At 37.3% G+C, this 15,259-nt stretch overlaps 1 protein-coding gene and 1 long non-coding RNA gene across 4 annotated transcripts in view; both read right to left on the reverse strand.

Moving 5' to 3' along the window:
* Positions 1-15,259, reverse strand: part of LOC5579996 (aryl hydrocarbon receptor nuclear translocator-like protein 1) — a 333,517-nt gene that overhangs the window by 63,562 nt on the left and 254,696 nt on the right. For all 3 annotated transcript variants that reach the window (XM_021840597.1, XM_021840598.1, XM_021840596.1), the window contains one exon: positions 4,877-4,915. In XM_021840597.1, the coding sequence (XP_021696289.1) occupies positions 4,877-4,915 (39 nt within the window). The remainder of the gene's footprint in view (positions 1-4,876; positions 4,916-15,259) is intronic.
* On the reverse strand, positions 9,501-10,346 carry LOC110675475. Its single transcript, XR_002499520.1, has 2 exons — positions 9,821-10,346; positions 9,501-9,757 (listed from the first exon to the last, which is right to left on the reverse strand). It is a non-coding gene; the product is annotated as an uncharacterized LOC110675475 (long non-coding RNA).

A 15,259-nucleotide genomic window follows, 5' to 3' on the forward strand; every position in this document is an offset into this window, starting at 1 on the left:
TATCCCATTGTAACTAAGATAACTTGGCAGATCCTGGTAGTTAATGTTTTTCGAGTGTCATAATAGATTTTTGGCAGATTCCTTCAAAGGTATATTGCGGACTGTTTATGAAACCTTCAAATGATTTCTATTAAATTATGTTAGAAAATGAGTCTATGGTGTACTTCAAGAAACTCTCAAGGAATATCTCAGAAATCATTTTATAAATGTAAATGCTTAGGATAATTTTTGAGAAATTCCGTGACAATTTTTTTCTATTGACCAGGGAGGGACGAGGCAACGCCAAAATCCCAAAATGATTTCTGATATTTTGCAAAAGTCTGATGTTAAGACTCTCTGTTATCTACAAAATTTATGTTGACGTATTTTTATATAAATACGCTGAAAACATTTTTTATAAATTCAACTATATGTTAACCTTTGTAGCAAACTACAAAGTCTCGGGGGCAACGGCTCTCCCCTGCCATCCTCTGGCTACTGCCATGTTTCATGGAGCTACTTTCATCATGAGCATGTAATAGCCTATATTCCAGCTTATAGGTCTAAACTATTGACCTATATTCCAGGAATAAGTCTATTTAACGTGTTCTGCTCATCAAACAATCACTTATTGAACTTCTTGATTGATTCAGAACTTCTGTTGTATTCACAATCGAAATTTAATTATTCAAAAATTTCTGGATAAGAACTAAATCCAAAAATCAACAAAAAGTAACAAATTATGATAGAAGATTTGTTCACCTCCATTTCAGGAAGTTTTTGGATGACCCAGATTGTACACAAACATATTTTTCAACGATCTGATTCTGATGTCATGAAGTTTACTTTATTTAGTTAGTAAGAGCATGATCTGCATCGTTCAATGTCTCTCTTTCACTTAGGTAGACCTAAAGACCTGTATTCCGGGAGGTTCTTTGATGGCGTAAAACTTCTCTTAAATGCAGCACGATAATACAACGATAAAATCAAAGCAACAAATTGCTCTGCAATTCTCGTCATATGAAAAGATTCTTATAGATTCAAAGATCACGCTAGTGGATCGGGAAACTATATTCCAGAGAATTCTTATGGCCAATTGTCACTGAAAATATGTTTTAATATTTAATAAGTTGAACACGTTTCAACAAAACTACAGAAAAGTCCGGATCCTATTCTTGGCACTTTTGATTCACTTAGGAAGTGTTTTAATTTTTAAACTTCATTTTGTGGTTTAAGCTCATATTTGGCCACAATACGTGAAAATGGATATTAGTAGCACCCACTTCTACAGGATGTCGACTCAATTTAGAAAATAAAATTTCCTGACTTTCCCCGACCTTCCAGTAATTTTTCAGAAACATTTCCGAGTACTGAATTTAAAGACGAAATAAAAATATAGTTGTCGGGCTCAGCGTTACATTTTGTTTACCAAGTTTGGCATAACGCAGTACACTTTCTACGACATTCTAGATTTTGATGTATTACTTCAAGTGCCGTCAAATTTTGAGCAACTACAAGGAAAATTAAGGTCTTTATTTGGACCGTAATAGGTCGTATAAAGAAAAAGCTTTCGCTCAGTTTAGCAAAGGCTCTCACTTTACTCGAATACAACTGTTAGACAATTTTCTAGAGCGTGTTTTAAAGCTTGACTAATCACTTGAGTGTTTTCTTTCAAAGCTTAAAGATTCGTATGAAACAAAAAATAGTGAAACCTGAGTAGATACCCAGAAAATCCTGAGTCAACTACTTACTAATCATACTCAGTTAAAATCTTCAAGATTGCAAATTCTCAATGTTTGTATTTGTTTAATATAAGAAGATGCTATTTCATAAATTATTACAGAAAATCTTACGTCATTCCTCCATAAACTAATGCGAATATTTTTCAAGAATACTTAGGAAGATTTTTTCAAGAGTCTCAATTTTTTTTTTCACTCATAATGAATTCAGTATTTTTTCGAATAGGTACTTCAAATTATTCTTCGCGAAAATTTGTTACAATTTATTTATTTTAATAAAAATTTTGGACTTTCCATATGAATTATGCCTTGGTTTTCTTCCCCGAAGAATTCATCTAAAAATACTTTAAAAAATCATTCAGGGATTTATTATTGTTCTAATAAAAACTTGTCGTGCCTCCAGCAATGCTGTGAGGAACTGCTCCAAGAATTCAATAATCGATTCTTCTAAGAGTATTTTCAAGAAATCTCACAAAATTTCAATCTATCAAAGCAGACATTTTATTTAGAGAATTTCTGGATTATTTAAAATCTTAGAGCAGGGGAAAAGCACTAAAATTTCGACTCACAAGAATTCGGTAAACGTTAGGTAAATGTTACAATTTTAATTTTACCGGAAAAGGCCGATGAAATTGTCAATAAAATTAAATTTATGATGGCGGGGATGATCCAGACATGACAAATTGCAAAGAATCGCAGATTGAACACTTAAGGAGAATTTCAGAAGAATCTCCAGAATATCTGGGGAATTTTTTGTGTTCATTCTGCGATTTTAAACATCAGTATAGGAAAGATCCTGATGAAAATCCTAAAGTAGCGCTTGGAAATTCGAAATTCTGAGGATTTTTTTATAGATAGTAAAATATAGTTAACTTTACCATATATAACAGCGCTTTATCAATGGTTAATAATTAAGATTGATTACTCATTTCGTCCAACAATAATTTGCAAATAATCAACTCGTTTGATGTTGTAATATAGTATTGATAGATAATTTTCCCTGACCTGTAGTGAAATTCCCTGACTTTCCAGGTCAAAAATTGTATTCACTGACATTCCCTGACTTTCCAGGTTTTTTCAGGTAGTCGACACCCTGTTCTAGCACAGCCTTCCATACCAAAATACCTAGAAATCACCCCAGCAGACAGAATCACAAATTGACCTCGTTCTGATTGATGAACGGCACTTCTCCGCCGTTATCGATGTCAGGACCTATCGTGGCGCTAACATCGACTCTGAAACAGCTTTATGGTGAAAATGCGCCTAAAACTCTCCGAGAAATGTAGGCACATTCTGAAGGAGAAGAATGCAGCGCAAGCGGTCATGCTGTAGCTAGGGACCCGGCAGAACGTGAAGCGTTATAGACGGAAACGGCAACAGCAGACCCGCTTCTTTCGGGAGAAAAAACGCCGCCTGGAGAAGACGGAGTGCGAGAAGATGGAACAGCTGTGCCGGTTTCAAGAAACGCATCCCGCAACGGCTTCGTGCCGCTAGCCGAGATGTGCAGGGATAAGGATGGAAGCATCTTGACGGACGAGCGTGAGGTGATCGAAAGGTGGAAGCAGCACTTCGACGAACAGCTGAATGGCGCTGATAGCACTGGCAAAAGAAAGACGAGACAACGGAGGAAATGCCTTCGTCAGTAATGAGGGCGATGGAAACCAACCAGCCCCCACTTCAAGGGAGGTTAAAGATGCCATCCACCTCCTCAGAAACAATAAAGCTATTGGTAAAGTTGATATCGGAGCTGAACTCATAAAGATGGGCCCGGAGAGGCTGATCATTTATCTGCACCGGCTGATAAGCACAATCTTTGAAACAGAACAGTTACCGGAGGAGTGGAAGGAAGGGGTAACATGCCCCATTTACAAGAAAGGCGACAAGTTAGATTAAGAGAACTTTCGAGCGATCTCCATTCTAAATGCGGCCTACAAAATATTACCCCAGATCGTCTCTCATCGTCTGTCACCTGTAGTAAACGAGTTCATGGGAAGTTATCAAGCCGGCTTCGTTGACGGCCTACTGACAATGGACCAGATCTTTACTGTACGGCAAATCCTCCAGAAATGTCGTGAATACCAGGTCCCAACGCATCACTTTTTTATCGATTTCAAGGCGGCATACTATAGTATCGACCGCATTGAGCTATGGATGATCATGGGCGAGAACAGCTTTCCCGGGAAGCTCACGCGACTGATAACAGCAACGATGGAAGGGCAAAGTTGTGTGAAGGTTTCAGGCGAATACTCCAGTTCGTTTGAATCACGTCGGGGACTACGACAAGGTGATGGTGATTCGTGCCTGTTGGTCAATATTGCGCTAGGTGTTATGCGGAGAGCCGGGATACGATTTTTACGAGATTCAGTCAGTTTGTTTGCTTCGCGGATGAAATAGACATAGTCGGCCGAACGTTTGAAAAGGTGGCAGACATGTATACCAGCCTGAAACGCAAGGTAGCAAAAGTTGGACTGATTGTGATTGCGACTAAGACAAAGTACATGCTAGCTGGTGGGGCATGAAACGTTGACGATGCTCGAGGACTTGCAAGCGCTTCGTATTCGCTTGGGACGATCATCGGCGGTGTGCAGGAAAAGCGTGTAGCGGCGAAGGATGAATCACGAGCTCGCCCAACTCAACGACGAACCCAGTATCCAGAAGGTTGCCAAAGTTGGAAGGATACGATGGGCAGGGCATGTTGCAAGAATGCCGCACATCAACCAAACAAAGATGGTGTACGTTTCGGATCTGGTTGGTTCAAGAAGACGTGGAGCGCAGCGATCAAGTGCGCATCGATTTGGCGAGCGTAGGGCAGAACCGAAGATGGAGAGATGCGGCTACGAACCGAGTAATGTGGCGTGAAATTGATGATTCAGTGTTATCTGTTCTGATGTAAACTGAATTAATGAGATTCTCAAAGGAGTTAAAGTTCACCCCTTCAATAAGCTTGGGAACCACTGCTGTATCGCCACCCAACCCAGGCCCTTGCAAAATGATATGGCAGAATGGTTTGCACCCGCCCAAGTGCAACAAAGTATTCCCCGGGTAAACAACAACGCTACAGGTACAGCACCGTCAACAACAACAACAGCAACAACACTGCGGTGAGTAAATTATTAGCGTCGCAACCCGGCCGGCGGCTGGCAAACAATTATACTTACAGGATTTTACAAGCAGCTTTGGAGTCTTCGCAGTCGTATCTGAAATTGAACGGAAAAGAGCAGAGTGTGGCGTTAGTTGTTTGTTGGCTGCTCAGTTGAAGTGTTCTCTCTATCGATAATTAATCAAATCCGTAACAACAATGCCAATACTGATTGCACTAAGCTTTTGCTTCGAGACCGCACCCTCCCCCCTCTCTTCGTGCGGTGCAAACTACAAACTGTGTGTGTCTGTCAGCTAGAATGTGTATAAATCAGTCACCGGGTCTGAGTGTGCAAGCACTCGGCACGGGATCGCTAATAATTTGTTGCCCGGTGCTGAAGTCATCTCCACTATGGGGCGAAAATTAAAATTTTGTGACGAAAGCACAAACAAACTTTTTTTTAGGAAATGAGTCATATGAGATCAATTTATCATTATTGAGAACATTTTAGCTTGTATACTGATGATTTTTTCAATAATAAAATGCTAAGGTAGTACCAGTTTTAAAACTGAACAAAAATCTTGCCAAAGCTTCAGGCTCAGATTATAGCTATTTATCTGGTCTTGGTCTCTTCTAGACATAAGAAAGCATTCGAAAATATTTGTTTTGTAAAATTTAAAACAATAATAATTTTCTAACATACATTTTTAGAATAATCCAAATTCATCTGCCCAACCTATACATACACTTCAGGTTAATTTATCAAAACTTCAAATCCGGAAGAACTCCTGTAATACAGTGGTCCAATTTCATATTCGTACAGGATACTGTTTCCACATCAAGTTAGTAAAAAATTATTAAATGAAGTATTGAGCTACAAATACTTTATCCACATTGAAGGTAACAGGTGTCATTAGGGTGGGGCTTATTTCCAAAAATCTTCCGTAGTCAGGATTTACAAAGTGGAAAATGATCATCGGTCCCAAAATAACATCCTGTGAAAAAATGAGAATTTTTGGTGAAGGTTTAGAGGTGGCGCAAAGGGCGTAAGTGCAGTTTTCCCATTTTAGTGAACTCTGAAAAATTTAGGTATGCTTTTCAGCTTGTTTTGGTGATTTTAGGACCCTTAAGGGCAAAAAATCACCTCAAAATTGCGATATCTCCACTCCTTTAGATGATATTTGACGAAATATATTTTATGCATGGGATTTTTGGCCCTTGAATAGGTTACGCTGACTGATTACTATGGACCCGAATAAGCATATCAATAGCTGGGGAGGATTCGTATGCTAGAAGAATGGAACAAAGAGCAAAGAAGAATGAGAGAAAGAACAAAGAACACAGAAAAATGTATGGTGGAGTGGGTTAAACAGGTGGGAGGGTGTAACTGATGATATTATATTAGAATCAATTACGGAACCGTGAAAATATCTCGGTTGGATGTATGAGATGAGATTATATGCAAGTTTAACACTAATTTAGTATTTTAGAATGTCCGTTTGATATAACTCCTGCAATTGCTTCTGTAATCTGAAAGAAATAACAGAGGGGGCTGAAATCCATACAGGCTCAAAATTCGTACACTTCATACAAATAGAAGGAGTTTTTTATGAAGTGGAATGGCTCAGATTCATTTCTTAGGTGTTCGGATTTGGATCCCGCACAATATATCCTTATTAGGTAAATCCATAAACGATTTCCGCTTTCTAGCAATAACCCTTCCTCTTAGAATTTCTGAATGAATGAATGAATTGTCTTTATTAACGAGACTTTCAGCCCTAGGAATTTCTGGATTAGGATGCCATTTCAGCAATTATTTGCGTTTGGGCTTCCAATACATCACTTTCGCCACAACACCTTCAACACAACTCCAGACAAACGAAAATGCAGTTGAAGTTCAATACAGCGTTCTACATCTGTATTTGAAATCGATGTATATAAGTGCACGAACTTCTAAAGGGTGCAAGAGATAAAGCACTTCAGGTTGAAAACCTTTTGAATAAAACCAAAATAAAGTCTTCACAGTTCTGAAACATTTTTTTTTAGGAATTGCGACAGAGCTACATGAAGGAATTTTCACAGGATGTCCTAAGTATATATAAATAATTATATAAATTAGTTATGAACTTAATAGATACTGCGTGAGGCTGAATTTCCAGGATGTATAATTTTCTACGTTCGCTTTCGATAAATGCTATCATCAAAAAAAAACATAATCAAACGATTATTGAACTAAAGCAGTAAAGTGGATATGCATTGATCTACCATGAAAATAATGATGAAAATTCGCATGGAGTTGAGGACATTTTAGCCGTTACTGCAATGTTTCCATAAGGAGTAATCTAAAATCGTATGCATGGGTCAAAAACTAGAGATGGTTCAAAAATTGGTGCTCTTCCCCTACTTGAAGAAAAATTGACCAAAATATTTCTGAACTAGATAATAATAAAAAGAAGTCAATATAATCATCGTTTTCTACTGGAACTTTTATCCATTGCGTAAAATCGAGATTTTTTCAAAATTCCTCAGTTACACTCAAGATATCACTAGTTTCACCTTCCCACCTGTTTAACCCACCCCGCCTTACATTTTTCTGTGTTCTTCGTTCTCATTCTTCTTTGCTCTTTATTTCATTCTACTAGCATAGGAATTCTCCCCAGCTATTAATATGCTTATTCGGGTTCATAGTAATCAGCCAGCGTATCCTGTTCAAGGGCCAAAAATCGCATGCATAAAATATATTTCGTCAAATATCATCTAAAGGAGTGGAGATATCGCAATTTTGAGGTGATTTTTTGCCCTTAAGGGTCCTAAAATCACCAAAACAAGCTGAAAAGCATACCTAAATTTTTCAGAGTTCACTAAAATGGGAAAACTGCACTTACGCCCTTTGCGCCACCTCTAAACCTTCACCAAAAATTCTCATTTTTTCACAGGATGTTATTTTGGGACCGATGAACATTTTCCACTTTGTAAATCCTGACTACGGAAGATTTTTGGAAATAAGCCCCACCCTAAGGTGTCATCTATTGTTTGCCAATCACAAAATGTTTCTATTTACATTCATCTTTGGATTAATAGAAAAGTATTGAATTGATGTCTAAAATTCACCCAATTCCATATTCGTACACCAACCAAAATTCATACGTTCAACGTTCAAAACTAAATTTAGAAGCTCTATTTGATTACTGAAATGCTTTATTATGATGTTCAGATGTAGTGAAATACATTTGGACAATTTATTAGTGGACATATATGAAATTTAGGTAAAGTTATGAGAAATGCCAGTTTTCCAATGATTTTTGCTATTAAATCCTATAACTCGAACAATAACGTTTATTTTTGTCATTGGATACAATCTATAGATTATACTCGTAAGCTCTGATAGAAATTTAGTTGAAATATATATAGTTTACAGAAATCATAAACAGTTTTTATCCCTTTTGAGTTCAGAAAATTGTTGTGCCATAAGTTCATAAATCTTCTAAAATGATATTTTTAATCAATGTAAACCAAATTTTCATTCTAAACAACAGGTAAATGTTAATTTTGAATTTGTCTGTAAAAATAATTTGAACTACGAACTTCGTTTTACAATAAAGTACCCTAAACTACGCTGTACATACATCCACATAATTGATGTCATCGTAATATTCAATTATCTTTGAAATAATATTCAAATTATACTCAAAATGGCACCCTATTTTGCAATTTATTGATTTTATAAGAAAAATACAAAATAACTTGAATGAGCAGAGAGCATTGATATACTTTTTAATAGAATATATCCTGTTGTTTTCATCATTTTAAAAAACGTTTGTGTTGCGGTTATGGCAATAATATTTATTCTTGAAATCTCTATAATCATGTTTGGTAGTAAAATGTAAATTAAAAATGATAATTACGCAATGTTTTGATAGGAACATTAACTATGGATTATGTGTATACATTTAGGAGCCAAACATAAAGAAATTGACTAAAATTTTTGGTTTTGGATTTGTTATAAATGTTATACTACCTAAGATTCAAAAGTATAAGTTGTCGATATCCACTCCTAGCTACTCTAAAACTGATTATAATTTTTTGAAACTTGTGCAATATTCGCAGTTATCATTCTTAAGGAAGTGATGTTGAAAAAAATGCAATTTATTGTTCGACTTATTGAATATTTTAGCAAAAAACATTGTAAAACTGGTATTTTTCTTAAATTTACTTAAGTTTCAAATATGTCCGCTCTTAAATTTTCCAAATGTATTCTACTGCATCTGAACAACACAACGAAGAGCTTAAGTAATCATCTAGTCCATTAAAAATTAGTTTTGAATGCTGTATATTTCTTTTTTGTTAGGTGTACGAATATGGAATTGGGTCAATTATAGACACAATCTCAATACTTTTCCATTATTCCAAAGATTTAAGCAAATGAATACAGTTTGTCATTGCCAAACAATAGATGACACCTATAACTTTCATTATTGATAAAGTATATCGAAGTCCGTGCACCATTCAATAGATTTATAGCAACTTGATATGAAAACAGTGCCCCGTACGAAAATGAGATTGAGCCACTGTATGTGGTGTACTTCGAAGCAGTTACCAAACATCTTTGTTTGCGGATGACACAGGCCCCTCTCCGCCAAAGGACGAAGCCTGCGTGTCATCTGTAGTAGATACTTGCATACAAGTTTGGATATTCTTCTTAATACTTGCAAAAATGGAAACACTTGAAGCTCTTTATTTAAAACCTTGTAATTTTGTCACGAATGTTTTTCACTTCCGACCCATAGTGCACTCGCCGAGTACTAGCAATTGCGGTAGGCCATCATCGAGCAGTAGGAGAATCTGCGTCGTTTGTTGAAAAACGGTACACTGCAGAGTCCTTTCCCGGTAGGGAACAAGCCCAAGGGTGGTCCCACGAGGCGACGTATGCATACGACTCTCACCTTGAAAGAGGGCAACCCTGCAAGAGCCAGAATGGAAAGTCACAACTCACAACAGCCATGTCGTTATAGGATTTATATACATAGCTATATAGGCGATGATTGTTGCAGCTGAGGGTGTAGGTAAACAAATTGCGACACGCTGAGACTCGTCTCGGAAGCACCCTTTGACTGAGTGGGAGGCGCAATCTTATCGGCAGGGTTATCTTTTATTGCAGTGGGATGAAAATGATAGTTGGAACGGTTAGGTAATAGGTTTATTTTGTTGCAAATTCAAACAAAGTCGGTGGTAGACTCTGATCGAGGCTAATGGTGCAGTAATCAAATTTTGTTAACGAGTTGTCAAATATTGGAACTATGAATATTACAGATGAATTCAGGCCTGAACAACATGAAGAAGAGCCAAATTTTCGCATAGAAAATAGTTTTTGACTTGCTCACGTTTTTTTAACTATAACATTCGATCCCAATTTTTGTCTTCTTCAGGGATTTATTTGATCTGGACGAAAGACAATATATGAAACACATACATCATTTGAGTAACCTTATATGTAACAAAAACTGGGGCCGTCCTTAGCCGAGTGGAGAGTCCGCGGCTACAAAGCAAAGCCCTGTCGGGGTTCGATTACCGGTCGGATCAGGATCTTTTCGTAATGGAAATATCCTTAGCTCCTCTGGGCATAGATTATCATCGTACCTGCCACACGATATACGAATAGATATAGATAAAGATATAGTAGTCAAGCATCTTCGCACTTTATTTGAGAATACTTTATCAAAAGACAACATAACTAGAGTACTTTAGAGTTTTGGACCTGTCTTTAAGCTATATTTTTCAATCGTCTTGAATAGTGTTCACAACACGCTTTTATCATTGCGACACAAATGACCTCAAAATATTTGTGGGCTTCGTGGCCGTGCGGTTAGTTTTACCAAGCATTTAGCCGCATCGAGTCAAGAAGTGATTCTCGCTTCAGTTCGAAAAACTTTCCGTCGCAAACGTTTTTCGACGGTGCCACTAATCCTTTAAAGGACAAGTTGTCCATTGGAAGCATTAACGTGTCAGTGTCTTTAATGTTTTAAAACATATTTGTATTAAACTTGTATCTTTCATTGAAGAAAGACAGTGCTTCGTTACAGCACAAACTAATGGATTAGTTTTTGGAAGTTTTGTTTCGTTTTCGCGCGTTTTGCCGGACAGTGTTTCGTTATGGCCCAAATAAGCATATTGGTAAAACTTAACAATTTAAAAGTAGCTCCATGTTGCTCAGTCGAGGATGGATGGCTAACTGATGATATCGTTTAATGCTAAATGGGTGACAGTGAAGGGGATACGTTTTTATATTTGTTTAATAAATATTTAGTAGTCAGTTATTGTCGAAGTAAACCTTATTGCATGTTTTGCAAAATATTAAAATGCATCAAGGATCATATTTCTTTTGACTTTACAAACAGCACAAGGTGCTTGAATTATTTGATACTATGTCGACTTTTGCTTTAGATACTGATAGATACTTTTTGGAATGATGTAGCATGATTCGCGTCATGCAAATTCTTTAAATGGTTCGTCGTCAAAGGTGTCGTCATATCGAGTCTTCAGTTATGTTTTGTACTTATGGAAGGATTACTTGTTACTTTATTGTATGCATTATGTTGTTGATTTTATTATGTTTGGAGGAAGGTGTAACCAGTAAAAATATAAATAAGCATTTTGTTTAGCTAGACGAAGCCTGTAACATAACCCTTTCCGATTTTTCAAACTCTCAGTGATTTTACGTTAAAGTGTAGATGACTCCAACGACTTCCTCAAGGATAGTAATACGTAAACGTTTCTTGAGCTTGAGCTTGATTGGCCGCCCGTGGATGCTACTCTAGTATCGCCAGATCAGCTGCACTTACATAAGGAACCAACCGAATGACTGCTTGGGACTAACAGGCATCCTCAGTGTAGAAGTGCTGGTGATCTTCTATTTTTAGCGACAATGGTGCCTGCCACGTCAGAATGCTGACCAATGTGGGGAAGGGGGAGGGAATTGATGATACATTATACTGGCTCCCACGTAGACCGTATATACCACTGCATCTAAGCCAGTTCATGCGGGAGTGTATGGATTGGGGGAAAGGCATGGCAGAAAGGTTTCGCTTTTGTGGTTAGCAGACTGCCTATGTATCAGGCGTAAGGAAAGGCATGCGCGTGGAAGAATGAAAGCGTTAGGGAAACGTTTTCTTGTCCGTCTCTGGCGTTTGCTTTGAACGAAAAGTTTGAGTGTGATAGATTTAGAATGGAAGATAGAAGCAAGTGAGAGATATACAACTACAAAGTTCGAGGAAAGCGACGCGCCTGGGATTGAACCCATGACCTTCTGCTTATGAAGCAGAAGCGGTAGCCATCAGACCACCAACCCCGTCAGAAATACGTTAACGTTTCTTCCATAACCCAAATTGACCTATATTCGGACTGAACACACACTTACAAACTGAATATGCTTGGATATCAATTGATGTTACATGTTTTGAATACTTAATAATGCAAACCCGATAATGATGCACTGTTGGGTAATATTTTGAAGCATATCCCTTCCAAAATAGCTCAAAATCTTCAAATCACGATAACTTTCGATTCCCTCGTTAGAATATTTAAAAATTCACGGAGAAGATGCTTGAGTACCATATTTTTCGAATGGTAGGTGCCAAATTCTTGGACATTTTTTTGCGTTAATAACGGTTTCTGGCACACCGTGTATGAAGAATGAAGATATTCTATACCCTGAGAAGTCAAGAAAATTGGCTCTCCGAAAAAGGTCCTCTACCGGTGGGATTCGTACCCACGAACCTTGGAATTGGACTTGCTCAATAGTTGGGCGTTTATCGCTATGGCTATCTGGGCCCCAAAGGTTTGTGTTGGTGTCGTTTCCTATCTCTATTGTGTCTGTTTTTGTGAGATGAGCTTTTCATTGTATGCATTATTCATGTGTAGCATGCCTGTAATGTAAGCCATCTGATTGTGCTACTTTTCCCCGAATGACTCGTTTCCTTGAAAGTGATGCACTTCAAAAAGGTGTATGAATAGTCTTCAGTGACATGGTGGTGAACTAGAAAGAACGAAAGCAGCGAAAAGAAGGAGATATTTGCTCATTCTCGATTGCTCCCATGCTGTCAAAAATGATGAAAACGGTGAAACTCAAAAGTCCCACTAATTGAGCTTTAAAAACTTCATTTCACACTTAACAATAGTGTTAATATTCAATTAGTAGTTTTTCCTCTTAAACATACATACTTTAATAATCCTTTCCATAGATTTAAAAAAAAAGTGTAGTCAGAAGTAGCGCCGATCAAATAAAGAAGCGTCCATGCATACTAGATGACCAGTTCATTCACCACCATTAAAGGTATAGAGTTATTGTAATTATTGGTGCCATAACTTTTCGGGGAATTCAGAGAGCAGGCATTTGGGAAACTGGCGTTCGGGTTAATGACATTCAGAGAATTGACATTCGGGGAAAAGTAGCACAACCCTTTTGGAACTACTATATACAATTTTTGGTTTGATTTGATGAACGGGTAAGAGTTATTTTTATGATTTTATACACCGGATTTTTTTTTATTTACGAGTATAGTGGTTATAACGCCCAATGGTATGGGTGCCCTAGTGTAGATGTAGTTTTGAACCTTAGAAGAAAACAATATGCACTCAGTCTCGAAAAACACCCAGAAACCGGGTGTAAATTTTTCAAATTGGGTAATATTTCCATATGCATTTTGATGAGTCTGGAAAACGTGTGCAAGTTTCTTTGAGGAAAACAAAAATAAACTGTGTATGATGAACGTATGCTAGTCTACGTGTGTTCAAATGTCACTTAGCTCTATTGATTTGTCAAATGAATACTTGAATCAGATATATGAGGAAACTTCGTTCATTAGCCCCTCCTTTCGTACAGCTTTGTTCGAAAATTTAACTGTCAAAAACACGTCTATAAAAAGGTGCTTCAACGAAATTTGTTGCAAATAGACTAAATCTTATAAGACAATCATATTTTTATTGTAAATCAATAGTTACTTGATTGTTTGTCAATAGTTTGGTCACTTATTTTGATGTTTCACAATGCAAAGGAGCGTATAAATTCCATCCGAACATTGTTGAACTATTCGAGTTATAGTTATAGTTTGTGAAAAATCGATGGATCACAAGATGTATCACAAGGGTTAAACAAGCCTTTGGACAATATGCCGAATGGATTTCAAATAAGTATTCCAAAAGAAAAACCATGGGTGGTTCCCGAAGCGTTTTCATCAGTTTGTGTAGCATTAGGAACAGCAATATAAACGAACTATATAAAATGAGACATTAATAATCTGAGACCAAAAGTGCCAAACAATGTCAATTTCAGAGTTTCCACAGGTTTTCAAAGGGGATTCAAAAAAAAAAACAATAAAGTTTCAGAGACATGCTCTAAAGTAAGTAAAAGGTTTTCAAAGACATCCAAAATCCACTAAGAGTTCTGAAAGTGATCCCCAAAACTCTAAAAGGTTCTACAGAGGTTTCCAAGATCACCTTAATGAATCTTAGATGTTTCGAAAACTTCAAGAACCTTGCACGGTTTACGTTGCTAAGCTGACAACAATCAACTTCGCTTTGAGGATGATCTCCAACATGTCCGTAGACTACTTCTCCATCCTCTCGGAAAGCCTCAGTTCTATCGAGGCTCTTCGATCGATGGAACCTGTAAAGCATGCATCTTACTTTCTTACAAAACTAAGAGAGCAGATGTGTGCACTGGTCGAAAGATCATACAAGATAACCTTTGTATGGGTCCCCTCACATTGCTCGATTTATGGCAATGAGAAGGAGAATTTCACACGATGATTTTTTTTTATTTAGTACTTCAAAGTTATCTTCACGGCTGGCAAAGCGAATGGCTACATGACCAAGTGGAACGGTGGCTACATTCCATTATTCCTAGAGTTTCTTTGCGTACAGGATTAACCGCACGGTGCGTAATATTTGTAATAGGTGTGGTTTCGGTTATGATGACTTCGACCACGTAGTTTTCCAATTCCCGGATATGGACGCCTTCAGAGCGCAACTTTTGGATACCCTTGCGGCCCAAGATAGACAATCCTATGTTCCAGTTCGAGATTTTCGATTTTATTCGCTTGTCTAGTGTAAAAGTTTAATTCTCTTGTGTTCTTTTCCCCGTTTTTTTTTCCTTTGTGTTGGATTGAGGACCCTGACCATCTTGTAGCCAAATACCGGCAGTATTGGTGGCCATACTCATTTTGAAATTCCTGCTTATTTTTCCAATAGAAAAAATAATATAACTAGTAGAAGATTGGCTTGTTTTTTGGCTCCCATAAAATTTACATAGAATGAAAAAAAAATATTTAAAAAAAACTTATGAGTCGATTTTCTTAAAACTAGATTTTTGCTACTTACACCTGTTTGCTTCTCAATTGTACTGATAGGACAGTTTTAATTATTTTGATTCTCTTCGACAGGGTGCATCTTCCTACTATTATTGAAA

The sequence above is a fragment of the Aedes aegypti genome, chromosome 2 (genome assembly GCF_002204515.2).
Source record: "Aedes aegypti strain LVP_AGWG chromosome 2, AaegL5.0 Primary Assembly, whole genome shotgun sequence".
Taxonomy (NCBI): domain Eukaryota; kingdom Metazoa; phylum Arthropoda; class Insecta; order Diptera; family Culicidae; genus Aedes; species Aedes aegypti.